Source organism: Euprymna scolopes, chromosome 31 (assembly GCF_053919585.1).
Source record: "Euprymna scolopes isolate OS-2025 chromosome 31, ASM5391958v1, whole genome shotgun sequence".
Classification (NCBI taxonomy): Eukaryota; Metazoa; Mollusca; class Cephalopoda; order Sepiida; family Sepiolidae; genus Euprymna; species Euprymna scolopes.
In genome coordinates this window covers 32,240,756-32,259,211 of record NC_136512.1, presented here as the reverse complement: position 1 = coordinate 32,259,211, position 18,456 = coordinate 32,240,756, and the positions used below count along the sequence as shown (strand labels likewise).

The window sequence follows — 18,456 nt, the reverse complement described above, 5'->3', positions numbered from 1 at the left end:
ATAAAAAAAGCTTTCCGCAGTAAATGAAATACTATCCTGCAGTCAAAGTTGACCTCATTAAAACGTGCACCTGTCAAATGTAAGGAATTAAATAAATTCAAAGGTGTTTCCGTTAGTATCTCGCGGTGGGTCAACGGTTAACGTCGCACATTTTTTTTCACACTTTGATTTCCAACTTCGCCTCAAGGGTTCGGGTTCGATCCTCATACTCACCTACCAAAACTTTTTTATTTTACCCCCCCCCCCTCCGGAGTTTTGATTTACTCAAAACACCCGGGCATCGCCGGGTACCCCCCGACAGTCTTTAATATACTGAAAAGGAAGAGATTTATTAATTAATAAGAAGTGGGGAAATGTTTGCAACAAATCAAACAAAATAACCGGCGATAAAACGAAAACGATTGCAATTTCGTAGATACACCTGCTGTTGAAAACGAACGGTGTAACTAGACAATACAAGACAAAAACTTCGAATAAAGAATGGAAAAATGGTTAGACAATCGAGATTACATTTGTATTTTACTATAGAGACATCTTCTATAATATAAATATCACCTGTCTGTTTAAATATATGTATGTATGTATGTATGTATGTATGTCTAGCAAAAACTTTCGACAGAGGCGACAGATCCTGAAAAGATCAGTATCATTTTGAAGCTCGACGCTTCGGACAACAAATATCGAATTATTGGCTAAAAACATTAATTCTTTCACCCTAAACTCGACTGTTTTGTACAAAGAGAGGTCGATTTTTCCATGTCATCGTCACCATTGGATTAACTTCGGTTAATTTCAACGCTTTTGACTTCCGGTCGTGTCATGGAGACATCGGCTAAGACGTCGGGGTTTCTTTCTCTTTCGCCCCCGCGGCACGGGTTCGAGCCTGCTGCCTACTACCACTTTTTTATTTTTTTTTGTTGCTCAAAATAAAATCAAAACACCCGGGCAACGCCGGGCACCCACGCTAGTTTGGATATAAATATTTTTTGAATTATATCATTTTATTATTATACATTTGACTATCAAACCTTTTCCGTGGATTATTCATCGAGCTTGGATCCTTTTTTCTTGGAATATCCTTTAACATTTTTCGCATTTTATCAGATTTCATACGTATATGATGTCTCTCAACATTTTAGTATTCAATTCATGTGCTAACTAGCAAAATTTATAAACTATATATATGAGGATAATTTTGTTAACTACATTACGTTTCCTCTGAGGATATGTACCATTCATTGAAACTCTATGGGATATGGAAAATTCTTTAATTAATTCGTACTCCTTGTCGAAAAAAAATTATCGTAAACTTGAATTTTATACATATAAACACACACACACACACACATACACACACATATATATATATATATGAACAATTGGATTTATATGCATGTATAACTGTATATAAACACACACGCATGCATTGAATCAATAAAGATGAAACTGCATAGCTTGTTCCACCATTTTATCTTAAGTTGCTTCAGTTGAAGTCAATCCGTTACATTTTTGTATTGTACTGCCTCCCATAAACCTACATTTCTTTTTATTGATATTTAAGTTTTAAATGCCATCATAAAAAAAAGAATCTGCTGAAGAAAATATTTTTTTAAAAATCTGAAAGTTATGTAAACATAAAATTCGCTGTATCTGAATTTTCAGGGAGAAGATATGAGCACCATGGTTGACAGACTCATCTTTATAGAAAACATGGGGGGGGGGGATCAGATCAATATGTTATCCTTTATTGACGGAATACCAAATACAAATAAATAAATAAATAAATAAATATAATCAGTAAAAACAGGATTACACGTATATACGTTTAAAAGAAAAATTTAGGACTTACCACCATAGAACCAACCATGTTTTTCGCCGGATTCGGGGAGACCGGCATGGGTGACTCTTTGTCTTCTACGTCAGTGCTATCCATGACGACGATGGTCGGTGTTGCCGGGTTTTGTCGCTTGGTGGAGCCACCGTGCGACGACGTTCTTTTCACTGATTGGTTGCGTGTATGTTGTCCCCGGTTCTTCCGAACCATCGTTCCTTTCCTGGTTAACATAGACATTGTCGCCAAATCTTAACAAATGATGACAGATATGGATGGTGGGGGTTCGAATTTATGCTTGTCTGGTTCCGAGGGTCGCTCGCTGATTGTTTTGTTTGTTTTTTTTTGTTATGTCTGATCTTAATGCATTCTTTTTTTTTCGTTTTTCTTTTTTGGTTTTAATTATTTGAATATTAACTTGTTCTCCGTTGGGATAAAAAAGGTAGACTTTTCTCTTCTTTGGTGTCACCTGAAAAATATAATTATCTATATAACACAATGTGAACGTACGTGTGTCCGCCGCGCTTCAATAATTAAGTATGCAAATTTATTTTTATGAACCAATTAAGGGAAGTTTAATAATAATAATAATATTGATACTAACTGATAATAATAAAGGAAAAAAAGAAAAGAATAATCAATTACGCAAATTTAATTTTTTGAGTAAAGTAAATGTCGATTGAGGAGAGGGTGGTTGCTACAAAAATTTCATGCGCAGGCACCCTTACCGTGGGTATCCATAGTCTGTCAAGATTGAAGGAAACATATATATATATATATATATATATATATATATATATATATATATATATAATATATATATATATATATATATATATACATGGGACACACACACATGCATACATATATATATACATGGGACACACACATACACACACATATATATATGTGTGTGTGTGTGTGTGTGTTTATGTGTGTGTGTGTCCCATATATGTTTTGTGAGTTTGTATTCTTATGTGGCTACGTATTTTAAACCAATACTTTTAAAAATATACGGTATATCTATATATATATATATATATATATATATATATATGTATATATATATATATATATATATATATAAAAGCGAAAATGTGTGTATGTATGTATGTTTGTATGTATGTATGTGTGTTTGTGTGTCCGTTAAAAACTTTCGACAAACAGAACAAAAATTGACAAACTTGGTATCATATTGGAGCTCCACCCTTCGCCCGAAAAATATCGAAAAATTGGCTAAAAACGTTAATTTTTTCACCCTGAAATCGACAATTTTATACATGGGGGGGGTCAACAAAAACCGTCCTCTCATGACGAGATCGGTTCTACACATGCGTCAGATGACGTCATGACCTGATTTAGTTTAAATAGTTGAAGAACTGAATAAATTTCGTGTACGTCGTGTTAGCTCAGTTGGTTAGAGCGTTGGTTCATTATCTAAACGTTTTGGGTTCGGATCGTGGTGTGAGATATCTTCTTTTTTTTCGATTTTTTAAATTTAAATATTGAAGCAGGGTTATTTAAGCCATTTTTCACGTAACGTTCGTTTTTCTGTTTTTTTTTACTTCGCTTATTCCTAGGTTTTCATTAACACTCCCATGGACCACACGCACCCAAAAATACCCGGGTACCCACAGATTTTAAAAATTTTAATATCGAAAAAGGCTTATTTAAGCCATTTTCACCTGTTTTTTGTTTGTTTTCGCGTTCGTCTTTCTGTTTTCTTTTTTGTTTTTGTTTGTCAGATTTTTACATTTAACATTGTTCGTTTGTCTTACGTTAGTTTTTTTGTGTTTTTTGGTTTGATTAACCCCCCTCCCCCCGCTTTATTTTTCAGATAAGTTTTAACGTTCGTTTTTCGGTTTTCTTTTTTTACTTCACTTATTCTTAGGTTTTCATTAACAACCACACACACCTCCAAATACTCGGGCAACGCCGGGTAACCCCCTGCTAGTATATATATAAAACTGAACGTCTGTGTGTGTGTGTGTGTGTGTGTGTGTGTGTGTGTGTGTGTGTGTGTGTGTCTGTGTCTGGTCACGAATAGGCTCCTATATGGTTGACTATTTTAAAAAACTGATGTATCGAGGAGCAGGAATGGGTATGTTTGATTTGGCAGAATAAGAATAACAGAAATAGTTTTTTCTCTTTCAATAAACACACAATAAGTAATGTCCTTAGTATTTTTGTGATAAAGTAGGAATTAATGTTAATTATTTTTTATATTTATTGCAGTTCTTACATTGATATATTTATTATTTTACTTGTTTTATTTAGTAACAGATTCTCTCGTCCATGCATGTATTCATTAAAATATACACTATATAGATTCGCAAATTTATATTCTTTTTACCCTCTCCCTCCCTCTCTTCTCCGTATATCGTATTCTTAAAACGTCACGAAACACATCTGTAATTAAGAAGAGCTGCGGTTTTAAAAACGGCTCATTTTAAAAACTTTTTCCAGAACGCTGGTCTGAATCGAAAGTGAAAAAATATCTTTAATATTTTTCATTCAGACGGAAGGTGTTAAAAGATAAGTTGATTAATTGTTATGTTTTCTGTTCTATTCTAGGCAAATGTTAATTATTTTTATATTTATTGCAGTTTTTTAATCGATATATTTAATGTTTTATTTGTTTGATTTAGTAACAGTTTCTCTCGTCCGTGCATGTATTAATTAACATCTAGCAAATTGATTTGAAATATAGCATAAATGGATTTTTAAATTCTTTTTTTTTTTTTTCAGTTTTAGTCTTAATCACCATACTCTTCCTTAAACACGTAAATTGGACTTATATTAAGTACATTACTTAATCTACGAGAACAGATTCAAAAGAGAGATAGAGATAGATAGATAGATAGAAAGAGAAATATACATATATACATATATATATATACAGAGAGAGAGAGAGAGAGAGAGAGAGAGAGAGAGAGAGAGAGAGAGAGAGAGAGAGAGAGAGATTAAACTTTTCTCACATCTTTTAAAATAAGATAAAAAAAACACGATTGGTTGGTTGTTTTTGTTTTACGGAATATCAACTCTTTTCGGGTTATTTAATGCCGAATCCAAAGATTTTGAAGAAAAATTTTTTAATAGAATATATATATATATATATATATATATATATATATATATTTTTTTTTTTTTTCAAGTTGGTTTCTATTTAACCTATAGTTGGGACCCTAACAGGTACTACCACTCCGGGATAGAGTGGACCTGGGAGCAATGACAATTAAAGGGTGGCTCCACGCTCCCCAAAGCCCGCAAGCTGGGGCGTCACCACTGGATATAGTTTAAGGTCATATCAAGGACCGAAAAAAAACAAAACAAAACAAAAACAAAACAAACAAAAAAATAAAACACGAAGAAAGGATGGAAAATTATGAAGATATAAGAAAGAAGAACGGAGAAAATATGATCGGACATTCATTTCTGGTTCGAGTCACAAATGTTTCTTACAAACTCAACCTCGCATCATATTTTAAGGAGAATAGAAAGTGAATCTTACGTTTACTTTCGGTACCCGCGTAACTCCCACTTCTCTTATTTTGTTCTTTAGTCCTCACATTCCATGAACCATGTTTATGACAAAGAGTGAAGAATTGCTGTTTTTCTGTGCCCAAATCTATTGAATCTAACACTTATCATTCACAAATATAAAAAAAAAATATTTTTTGTTTTTTTACCTTTTAGCTCCTTACATCAAGTGGTTTCATTCCTTGTCTGGAGCGATTTCTATGAAAAAAAATTTAAGATTCAGCTGACGTATTTTTTATGATAAATTTCGTGTTTGTATTTTGTTTTTATTTTTTACAATATGACTTATCTTATGTGTGATAACACTAAGGAATGAATTTTTATCACTTGGTATTATTCCGGGTAATGCCGGATAGCCGTATTTGTTTGGAATAGGTAAAAAAAACCCCAAAAACAACAAAAAAAAAAACAAGAAAAAAAAAACCCAACGAAACTGAGACTTAATTTGAGTTACATACGGACACCTAATATACTCTCGTTGATTGCATATTTTTACTAGTTTATTACGAATGGCGATTTGGTATCTGGTTGCCTGTAAGCTGAAACTATATCATCACATCTAATAATAATAATAATAATAATAATAATAATAATAATAATAATAATAATAATAATAATAATAATACGTAAATAACATCGCAGTAAATATTTGCTGCTGCACTACAACGTGCCTGTAAAATTATGAAATGATATAGAACCTAGAAATTATATTTAAAATACAGAAATGATATATTATTTACGCATTATTATTTTTGGTCTCCCAAAAAAAGGAGTGTGGGCTTATAAATTCGCCCGTTTGTCTGTTCGTCCGTTCGTCTGTTCGTCCGTTTGTCTGTTCGTCCGTTCGTCTGTTCGTCCGTTTGTCTGTTCGTCAGTTCGTCTGTTCGTCCGTTTGTCTGTTCGTCCGTTCGTCTGTTCGCCCGTTTGTCTGTTCGCCCGTTCGTCTGTTCGTCCGTTTGTCTGTTCCTCCGTTCGTCTGTTCGTCCGTTCGTCTGTTCGCCGGTTCGTCTGTTCGTCCGTTTGTCTGTTCGTCCGTTCGTCTGTTCGTCCGTTTGTCTGTTCGTTCGTTCGTCTGTTCGTCCGTTTGTCTGTTCGTCCGTTCGTCTGTTCGTCCGTTTGTCTGTTCGTCCATTCGTCTGTTCGTCCGTTTGTCTGTTCGCCCGTTTGTCTGTTCGTCCGTTTGTCTGTTCGTCCGTTCGTCTGTTCGTCCGTTCGTCTGTTCGTCCTTTTGTCTGTTCGCCGGTTCGTCTGTTCGTCCGTTTGTCTGTTCGTCCGTTCGTCTGTTCGTCCGTTTGTCTGTTCGTCCGTTCGTCTGTTCGTCCGTTCGTCTGTTCGTCCGTTCGTCTGTTCGTCCGTTTGTCTGTTCGCCGGTTCGTCTGTTCGTCCGTTTGTCTGTTCGTCCGTTCGTCTGTTCGTCCGTTTGTCTGTTCGTCCGTTCGTCTGTTCGTCCGTTTGTCTGTTCGTCCGTTCGTCTGTTCGTCCGTTTGTCTGTTCGTCCGTTCGTCTGTTCGCCCGTTTGTCTGTTCGTCCGTTTGTCTGTTCGTCCGTTTGTCTGTTCGTCCGTTTGTCTGTCCGCACTTTTCTCAATAACTACGCCTTGGAATTTTTTGAAATTTTACACAAACATTAAACGCGATATGAGTAAAAATGTAACTGAACGGATTTTCCTGGAAAACTCCGGTTGCTCCCCTAAGGGGTAAAGTAGCTAAAATTGACACTTTTGTGCTTATTAAAAAAAAAATTATGCCTTGGATTTTTATAAAACTTTCTGAAATGTTGCAACTAAATGATTTTTATATAATTTTGCTTGTCTATACTTCGCGATAACTCTTTGGTGTGCCCCAGGGGCTTTTTTAGGGCTAATAAAAACACTATATTTTTGGGATTATTGTACCATGTTTGTTCAAAATGTTCTATGTATGTCTATTATTTCAGTTTTGCATGGTGCTGAACTCAAATTTAAATATGTTAAGTACTTGGGGACTTTTGAGTCTAAATGACGGGGTGGGGCAAATGATGGACTTAGTCATTTTTGTTTTTGCATGGTGTAAAACTCAAAGTTACATATGTTAAGGCCTAAAACTGCACCGTTTGTTCATGTTCACCAGGATTTGACGTCCCCTGGGGACTTTTGGGGCTAAATTAGGGAGGGATGGGTGGTCAAATGCTGAACTTAGTCATTATTTTATGCCTCGTTCACTGTGCACTCACGGAGGACCATGCATGCTTCACTTGTTTTTTTAAATCTTTTTAATGGCTCAAAGTCACTCCGGGGCGACCAGAATCACCTCAACCTGCGGTATTATTTAATGTTTAATCAAAAGTGTGAGAAAGCAGTGTAGTATCTATTTATGGTCATGATATCATCCTCACAGGCATTACCTGCTCCTTGTTTTAGAAGGGACAGTGTAGTATTTATTCTTCTGCCTTAATACCACCCTCTCATGCATTACCTGCTTTTAAAAGTAGGGTAGTATTTGTACTGTTGGGGGGATACGATCTTAACTGGCCCTGCTTCTTCCTTTTTTGGGGGCAGTGTAGTATCTGTTCTGTCCACCCTTCTTACGCATTACTTCCTCTTTTTAGAGTTGGGGTATTATGTAGAATCTATTCTGTTGTCGTAATGCCATCCTCGCAATGATTATTGTCTCCTTTGTGGTTAGTGTACTATCTGTTATGCTGTTATGAGAATTACCATCTCCTTTCTTCTTAAATCTTATTAAACACATAGAGCACATAACATTTAACCCACATAACATTTAAGCTGACGAATCAAACTTCCTTGATGACTAGCCAGTTTTTATTTGTTATTGTAGTCCCATGTTGTAATGACGTACCTAAGTACACTTTATTAACAAGAATGGTCCGATCTAGTCGACTGCTGATATGAACCCTTTTTAAGTACTCAACAAAAAATAAGAATCAACAATTATTTGAATGACATAACAAGAGCCGTTTACTTTACAACTAATTCTTTTCTGTATAATTAAAAAAATCAAAACAACTAAGATCCCGGATAATGCTGAGTAGTCAGATTAGTAAATAAATAGCAAAACAGAAGAACAATAAAAACTCATAATGATGTACCCAGGTACACTTTATAAGAAGGTCGGATGTTACATCGGCTGAGTATTTGTGCGATTAACACTCAATATGAGAACAGTAGTCCGAATAATCCAACTAATCCAAGTCAGGAAAAAGCTAAAGTTTAATGTTACCAAATTGCGTTGGGTTATGTAGGATATTATTAGCGGTTTTCTGAATGACATTTGTCGGCATCACTCGTTATTTTTTAGGCGACACTTTATACATCAATTTTCGTTAATAAATCTATCTATCTATATATCTATAAAAGTGAACGTATCTGTGTATCTGTGTGTCTGTGTACATTTCCCTACGCAACAACTCTGTCAATTTTTAGTCTAAAGACTTGAAATTTGATATACAGGGTACTGAAATTTGGAGAAATCGATGTGATCGGTTTTTGGCCAGAAATTTGGCGACTAATAATAATATTAATTGACAGTTCAACGATTTGACCTTTGAGAACTCTACCAAACTCCTCTATCAATTTTGGGTCTACGCATTTGAAATTTTAGATATAGGTTCCTTGGACATGTATCTAACTTAATAGTTGATTTGATCCCCAAACAATAAATGTTAAGGGGTCATAATAGAGGTCAAAGTTAAAAAAATTGACCTCTGCGGTCTCTTCCAAATTACTCAGACAATTTCTGGTCTAAATATTTGAAATTTGACATAAAGGGTATTCAGAGATAGGGCAAGCTTTTTCATCAGTTTGGGTCGAAAAATTTGTGGTTACCAATATATAAATGTATGTATGTATGTCTGTTTGCATGTCTGCCTTAAACTTTTAATAGGCGACGGATTTTACCAAGATCAGTATCGTTTTAAAGTTCCACCTTTCATACGACAATCGAAAAATTGGCTAAAAACATTAATATCTTCCCCTTCAACTAGGCATTTTCTACAGGGGGGGGTCACTTTTTTCGCCGATATTTTTTAAAGTTATCCTCTACTTTAGATTGTCTAGCCTTAATTTAAAAAAAAATGTCGCTTCCGGTTTGGCGGTGGTCGTAACAGTATAAACGTTAGGTTTTACCCCGTTCTTTTTTTCCTTTGCGGTACGGGTTCGAGCCTGCCTTTCTACTACCAGTTTTTTTTTTTTTTTGCTCAACATACATATCCAAACACCCGGGCAACGCCGGGCTGAAATGCTAGTATATCTATAAAAGTGAACGTGTCTGTGTGTCTATGTACATTTTCCTTCGCAATGATTCTGTTAATTTTCAGTTTACAGACTCGAAATTTGATATACGGGGTACTGAGATTTTGGAAAATCGATGTGATCCGTTCTTGGCCAGGAATTTGGCTATTAAGGGGTCAAAGTACAACAATTTGACCTTTGAAAACTCTACCAAACTCCTCCGACAACTTTGGGTCTAAACACTTGAAATTTTAGATATAGGGTCCTTGGACATGGATCTAACTTAATAACTTGATTAAAACCCAAAACAATGAATTTTAAAGGTCATAATAGCGGTCAAATTTGAAAAAAATGACCGCTGTTTTTTTGCTCAGCATACACCTCCAAACACCTGGGCAACGCCGGTCACCCATGCTAGTATATCTATAAAAGTGAATGTGTCTGTGTGTGTCTGTGTGCATGTCTGTATACATTTCTCTACGCAAAAACACTGTCAATTTTAAGTCTACAGACTCGAAATTTGATATACAGGATACTGAGATTTGGGAAAATCTTTGTGATCGGTTTTTGGACAGAAATTTGGCTGCTAAGGGGCCAAAGTTCAACGATTTGACGTTTGAGAACTCTACCAAACTCCTCCGACAATTTTGGGTCTAAACACTTGAAATTTTAGATATAGGTTCCTTGGACATGGATCTAACTTAATAACTTTATTAAATAAGAACGTTATATTTATTTATATACCTATTACAGGAGATCAGAACGACATCGGTGCTATCGGTTTCCAATACCCCCCCAAAATAGGAACAACACGTGGCGGCTCTTTATGGACTCTCCCTAGCTCCCGTTGTGGTCTGTTGCGTTAGAATGTAGCAACTCATACGAGTTCTTTTTTCAAAGAAGGAGAATACGAAATTCCAAGATATTCTAGCAAGGTATTTAATTTATTTATTCATGGTTAATAATGCATGTCCCTTACTGGAATAGATCAATATTTCCTCCCTCCTTCCTCTACCCCCCCACCAAAACAGAAAAATTTGAAAAGAATAACTCGTACATTCGAATTTGTAACCATGTGAGGCTAGTGGCCTGATGATGCTGAATTTCGAAATAAATCACAACTGAAACATGCATGTACCTATACAGCCAATAATGTTTGTATAAATAAAGAACATTATACAGTAATGTCGCTCTATTTAATAATGAGCACTATTTTATAGACACGGTGATACAATTATACACACACATATGCACACACAAACACACAACCCACTATATATATATATATATATATATATATATATATATATATATATATATATACACATCTTTATTCGATTGGCAAAATTTTAAAATAATTGTAAAGAAGTGAACCATAGCGGAAATTCAGTCGACACAATGCATATATATATATATATATATATATATATATATATATATATATATATATATATATTCAGTCGACTAAATAATATATATATACATATATACATACATACATACATACATACATACATATATATATATATATATATATATATACAGTGATGATCATATTTATTGGCACGGTAAAATAAAAGTTAAATTTTGTCTAATAAATTCTAAAAAAGGGATTAAATTAAAGAAAATAACAAAGTATATTATGTATTTTTAACTGGCCTTTCCGATGCAGCAATCGGATTTTAGAAAAAATAAATAACAAAGGAACAACAAACATAATTGCAAAAAACCCTTGTTAAAAATTATTTGCACGGCTTTCTTTTTCTTTTAGTATCAGTATAATATCAATCAATTTCCGGTTTACGTGCTTTCTGAACTTTTTTATAGCCATATTATGCTTGTTTAACGCTAATTCAGTGAATAATTTTTTTCAGATAATTTTTAGATAGCGATTTATTTAAACTATTATAAGTGACTAAATTATAATTTTCAATCGCCATGGTTAAAACTAAGGAACACAGCGAAGACGCCAGGAAGCTTGTTGTAGCATGCCATACCAATGGGGAGGGCTATGATAAGATTTCAAAGAAGCTAAACCTTCCCAAATCCACTGTTAGAGCCATAATAAACAAGTTCAAATCGCAAGGCCACGTTATGAGTTTAGAGGGTAGAGGGAGAAAAAGGATTCTTTCCCCAAGAGATGAACGGAAAATTGTTCGACAAGTAAAACAAAACCCAAGGATCTCTGTTGGGGAGATTGTTGATGAACAGAGCACCTCTGGAGTGAATGTATCTCGACATACAGTTGGTAGAGTTTTGAAGAGAGCTGGTTTAAAAGCATGTCGTCCGAGAAAGACTCCCTTATTGAAGCCTATGCACCTGAAAGCAAGGCTAGCCTTTGCAAAACGTCATATTGATAAAGATGTTGCATTCTGGAAACGTGTTCTATGGACTGACGAAACGAAAATAGAGTTATTTGGCCATAATAAAGTGTCTTATATTTACAGAAAATCTGGCGAAGCTTTCCTGCCTAAGAACACCATACCCACAGTGAAGCACGGTGGAGGCAGTTTGATGTTTTGGGGATCCTTTGCTGCCTCTGGACCAGGGCGACTTGTTAAGGTCACAGGTAGCATAAAAAAGGAAGATTATGTTAAAATATTGGATGAAAACCTGAAAGACTCTGCTAAAGAGCTCTCACTTGGTCGTCGTTGGTGGTTCATGCAAGATAATGACCCAAAGCATTCGGCTAAACTGACTAACAAATGGCTTGAGGACAATCATATTAATGTTTTGGAGTGGCCATCACAAAGCCCAGACCTTAATCCAATTGAAAATTTATGGAGAACATTAAAATTGAGGGTAATGCAAAGGAAGCCTAAGAATCTTATTCAATTGGAGGATTATTGTCAGGAAGAGTGGGCTAAAATTACTACTGAAGAGTGCAACAACTTGGTTGTAAACTATGAAAAGCGACTGAGGAAGGTAATCAAGGCCAAAGGCTATACAATTGATTATTAAATAAATCGTACCAATAATTTTGAACAAGGGTTTTTTGCAATTATGTTTGTTGTTCCTTTGTTATTTATTTTTTCTAAAATCCGATTGCTGCATCGGAAAGGCCAGTTAAAAATACATAATATACTTTGTTATTTTCTTTAATTTAATCCCTTTTTTAGAATTTATTAGACAAAATTTAACTTTTATTTTACCGTGCCAATAAATATGATCATCACTGTATATATATATATATATATATATATATATATATATATATATATATATATATATATATATATATATATATATATTATGTTTAATTGAACAGCAGAGAAAATTCCTGTTTGATTCTCTTGCGGTCGGTTTCCCATTTCGTGGGCCAATGTTCGAACGTTCTGTTCAAGTGTAAAAACACCGTTTTCGACTTTGATGATAATCAAAAATATTTCACACTCCTATATTTTGATTGTTATCGAAATCTGTGAAATCGCCCAGAAGGAAACTTCACATGCCCCCATGCAATAACTTAGTCCACAATATATGTTATTCTACATTGTACTCTAGAGAACCTACTGTTTCTTTTATAAAATTATTTTTTATAAACTTCTCTCCAGGTAAGAAAAAAAAACATTAAGAAATTTACGTGCTGAATTTGAACCTACAGAGCACGTCATGAAAACAAACAAACAAACAAACAAACAAACAAACAAACAAACAAACAAGCATTCTAAAACAAACAAACAAAAAAATACGTAAATTTTCAAGTCTCATAAAATTCTTTGCGGTTAACGAAAAAAATATTAAGAAATTTACGTGCAGAGTTTGAACCTACAAAAAAACAAACAAACAAACATAAAAAGACGCTATCAATTTACTCACAGTAGAATTTTCACGGTCAGTTATTCTAACATTGTTGCTAAGAGTCAACATGGAAAAAATGGCTTTCCCGATGACAGATAAATTAAAATACCGGTTTCGATGACTGATTATCGATAATTATCGGGGTAGTTTGAGATAAAACGGCCTTAAGATCATTCCCAGATTTATACACTAAAGTTCTGTAAAATTTAAAGAAAATCTGTTCAGCCGTTTCAGAGTCTATAAGGAACGAACTCACACACAGACAAAGTTGCATATATATATTTACACACACACACACACACACACACACACACACACACACACATATATATATATAACTATTTCATTTATTCACATAAATTTACTATACGAGAGTATAGATTTATGCGTAAACTTTAAGTATTTACTTCAAAAGTGCTCAATACGTAGGTAGAGCTAGTTAGTAATTTATATATATATATATAGTAATTTATATGTATATATATATATATATATATATATATATATATATATATATATATATATATCCTACATACCATAGAATATAACTAAAGAAATGCGAATAAACTGGACGAAAATTGTCAATAAATCTTATATTGTCGTTTTACTGCTTGAAGATTCGATCGATGAATCGATCGATCCATCAATCATTTTCCAAGGAAGACACTCAGCATTTGAATACGAATCGCACAAAGAATACACAACACAGACTCATTCGCTTCCGGGTCCGGTTACCTAATTATTAAACCGAAACCGTCCAGAAATATTTCTTGTTGTCGTCGATTGTCACGTGCATCCAACCTTTAATGGTCAGTTGGTGGGGAGTTGCTTGTCATTAGACTTTTTAGTCTAGACTAGACAAGTTCTGACCTCCTTGGCCAACGACCCGTTGTTTTGGAAAGTGGTCTTAATATTTCCCGTTAGATGATGATGTATTATAGAATAGGTAAAAGATGAAAAAAAAAAAATTCATTTTTAAAAATAGTCATATTTGAACAATTATGGTTTTTCAAAACTGTAGATTTGTTTATCTATCCCCCCTCTCTCTCTTTCTCTCTCTCTCTCTCTCTCTCTCTCTCTCTCTCTCTATATATATATATATATATATATATATATATATATATATATATATATATATAATTGGTTGAGAGATTCCAACGAGAGAAAAATGTATATTTAAAGATTTAAAGAAGAAAGGTCACCAACAGTTGCTATGTATTTTTTAACATTATTTTATTATTCCGTGTTTTGATTTTTCATAGAAAAAGGTATCATATTTAGATCATTGTAATAATGTTTTGAAATCATTGAAATAGTTTTTTACGCGTTTCAGACGTTCTGTGTAGCGTCCTCTTCAGAAATTATTCAAAATATAAAATATTTAGAATATATTTAAAATGTGTTCAGAATGTATAAAAGCATTTTCGCAGTTCATTTTGGTTACATGTTTCCCGAGCGGATGAAATGTCTGTAAATAATTCTAAATGTCTTCACGGGTGTGTTCCACTCCTACCCTTCTTATTGGAGTCAGACTATGGTCATTCCTGTCTTTTGCTGTCCCCTCTCTCTTCTCCTTTTACTACATTTTATTTATTTTTTTATGTTTTTATTTTTTTTATTTGTTTATTATTATTTGGGTGGAAGTGAGGGCCGCGTTGGTACTTGGTTAAGTGGGTGTGTAGGGGAGTGTGTGTGTATGTGTGTGTGTGTGTCTATGTGTTTGTGTGTGTGTGCGTGTGTTTTTCCTTGTATTGGTTTCTAGAATGTATATGTCTAATAGTTTTATAACATTATAAGAAAGCAAATGTGATACAAGTTCGTTTGTAATCTGTGTGTGGTGGGAGGGCAGTTTCTCTGAAACAGGGGTAATCGGTAGAGATGTTTTCATTTAATTGTGATTTTGATTTTTTTTTTCTATTTTTAGATTTTAGTTTCTTTCTATTTTGCTTTCGTTTTAATCTTAGTCGGATAGGGCATTCATAATATTATGTTTGTTTAAATAAAAAGGCTTATTTATAAATAGACATAGGGAATTTTTGTTTGTCTCCCCATGTGGGTAGGGCCAGATCCAGGATCACTTTTTAGTGTGGGGAAGATCTCGCTCCTCAGAAGGGAGGGGACACCTGAAAAGGCACAAGTATAAGAATGAGCATTATCTCAGTCATGAAGTGTTTCTCCTTCACTGACTGAGGGTAGGAGGGATATGCGCAGTGTTTGAACAGATACTACACTGTGGTTCTAGGTATATTTTAGTGTTGTAGGTTTCGAGGTAAGTTGGTATTGTTTAATGTGTTATACTAGAGGTACTGTGCTTGTGTGTGGCTGTGTGTGTGTTTTTTTTTCTAATGCATCGGTTCTGATTTAGGTGTGGAGGTGTACATGTGTATGAACGTACGTACGGGTGTGTTTTGCATTTCATTTGTTTGTGCGTTTATATTAAGTTCTGTTTAATTCGGGAGTGAATCTTGTTATGAATTTTTTTTTCTGTGTAAGTAAATAAAAGTAATTGTCTGCTTGGAAGATTGGCATTATTTTGTAGCTATTTCCACTGCATGTATGCACGTGTTTTGAAACATAGAGGTGTCTGTTATCTGCGATTTTAATGTTGCTTTTATGTAAGGCAACTCTATTGCTGAGGCTTTTGGTGGCACCTATGTAAGATTTGTCGCACGCTGTGCATCTTAGTGCATACACTACATTTTTGGAGTCACAAAATGCAATAAACAGCGGTGTGGAGTTTTAGGTGTGTCAGAAATTTCGTGAAAATAGTGAATAATTCCACCCCATCTTTCCAAGCTTATAACTACTCGAAAAATGTAATTCAAGCCCTAATTCTTTTTTCAATTAAAGGAGCAAGGATCAAGGTTTCATTAAAAAAACAACAAAAAACAAAAAACAAAAAAAACAACAACGTGTTTTTTTAAAAAAAGGTTTCGGACTTTACAGGTAAATTTCTAAAAAACTGTACTTTTTTTGTTTTGAATTTGAATATATTATTTATTGACCTTTTCTCTTCAATTTGCGATATATAAGACTTTGGTTCATAAATTAATTATTTACTTTTTAATAGACGTTTCAAAATGGGAGGCGTGAATTATTCGACCACCTGTCTTTCCAAGCTTACAACTCCTCGAAAAATGTAATTCAAGATCTAATTTTTTTAAATTAAAGGAGCAAGGACCAAGGTTCCATTAAAAAAAAGAAAAAAACAAATAACGTGGTTAAAAAAAAGTTTTTAAACTTCAAACTTTACAGGTAAATTTCTAAAAAAAATTTTTTGTTTTAAATTTAAATATATTATTTATTGACCTTTTCTCTTCAATTTGTGAGTAAATTAATTATTTACTCTTTAATAGACATTTCAAAATGGGGGGCGTGAATTATTCGACAACCTGTCTTTCCAAGCTTATAACTCCTCGAAAAATGTAATTCAAGACCTAATTTTTTTTCAATTAAAGGCGCAATGACCAAGGTTCCATTAAAAAAAAAGAAAAAACAAATAATGTTTTAAACTTCAAACTTTACAGGTAAAATTCTAAAAAAATTTTTTGTTTTAAATTTGAATATATTATTTATTGACCTTTTCTCTTCAATTTGTGAGTAAATTAATTATTTACTTTTTAATAGACACTTGAAAATGGGGGGGGGCCGTGAATAAAAAAAACGTTTGTCTAAAATATTATATTCAGTTTATTGGAAAGAACATAAAATTTCACATTGACCCTGAAAATATCATAAAAATAGAATCAATAGAAAAATATTGATAGATTTTTAAAGTTTAAAAATTGAAAAATATTGAGTTCGGAAAATTCATTACTGTTTAAAAAAATATTTATATTACTTTTAAAACAACTGTAATAGTTTATTTTGGAAGTATAATCCATAAAGAAAATAAACAACCTAGTTTTAACAGAGAAATTACGAGATTTTTATATTTTATTCGCAGTTTCGTGTTAGGGGTGTCAAAAATTCCTACAAAAATTCTGATACACCTAGTGGAGTTTGTGACATAATAATAGAAGGAAACACATACACATTCAAAAATCCAACACAAACATTCAAAATAAAAAAGGATCTAAACTGCACCTCCACACACAGGCACAGCACCCCTACATCTAGTATGCACTACATTACTCTTCCTGCCCCCCCTTCCTTGCGTAAACAGAATCTCTTAGCGTCGTTTACTAAGGTTTATCTTTACAACAGGGATTCCGGTGGTTTTCTCTGTTTGCTTAATTTCAGTTTGCTTTGCTTTTCCAACGACGCTAATGATTTGTATTGATTTCATATTAGCCACAGGTGGCTGGTTCAATACAATAAAACCGCTAATTCGTCTTTGGAATGTGTATATATAGTTTTTAAATATATATATATATATATATATATATATATATATATATATATATATATATATATATATATATATATATATGAAACTACAATGTATTGTGAACAAATGAAAAATATAATGTAAACTAAGTCACTGCGGGGAGGCATGTGAAGCTTCCTCCCGGTGCACTGCTGTGGGTCCCCAAGTACAGCAGGCAATCAATCGTTTTGCTTGAAAAAATTGCCCGATTTCGATGATAATTAAACATGAGACAGAAACATTCGTTGATCTTCTTTCAATCATGAGCAACGTCGGGTCTCCCTGCTAGTACACACACACACACACGCACACACATACACACACTAGTAGGCAGGGAGGCTCGAACCCGTACCGCGAAAGAGTAAAAGAATGTGAAACCCCCCCCCCAAAAAAGTGACGTCTTTTCCGTTGCGCCCACCGCGAAACTGGTAGTGACGTAGGTTTAAATTAAGGCTAGTCAATCGAAAAGAGAGAATGACCTTGGAAAATATAGGCGAAAAAAAAAAGCGAAAAACACTGACATGGAAGAAAAATAAGCTATCCTGTAGAAATCTGCCTAGTTGATGGTGAAGAAATAAACGTTTTTGGCCAATCTTTCGATATTTGTCATATGAAGGGTTGCGCTTCAAAACGATAGCAATCTCGTGAAAATCCGTCGCCTCTGTCAAAAGTTTTTGCGACACACAT

The 18,456-nt window shown here is 33.9% G+C and overlaps 1 protein-coding gene across 3 annotated transcripts in view; it reads right to left on the bottom strand.

Moving 5' to 3' along the window:
• The window catches only part of LOC145255676 (transmembrane protein 272-like), a 386,301-nt gene that overhangs the window by 51,418 nt on the left and 316,427 nt on the right, over positions 1-18,456 (bottom strand). For 2 of the 3 annotated variants that reach the window (XM_080114240.1, XM_080114243.1), the window contains one exon: positions 1,850-2,300. In XM_080114240.1, the coding sequence (XP_079970366.1) occupies positions 1,850-2,071 (222 nt within the window). In that variant the 5' untranslated portion in view covers positions 2,072-2,300. Of the gene's footprint in view, positions 1-1,849; positions 2,301-5,520; positions 5,570-18,456 lie in introns of all 3 variants that reach the window. The other variant, XM_080114242.1, reaches the window with a different exon arrangement.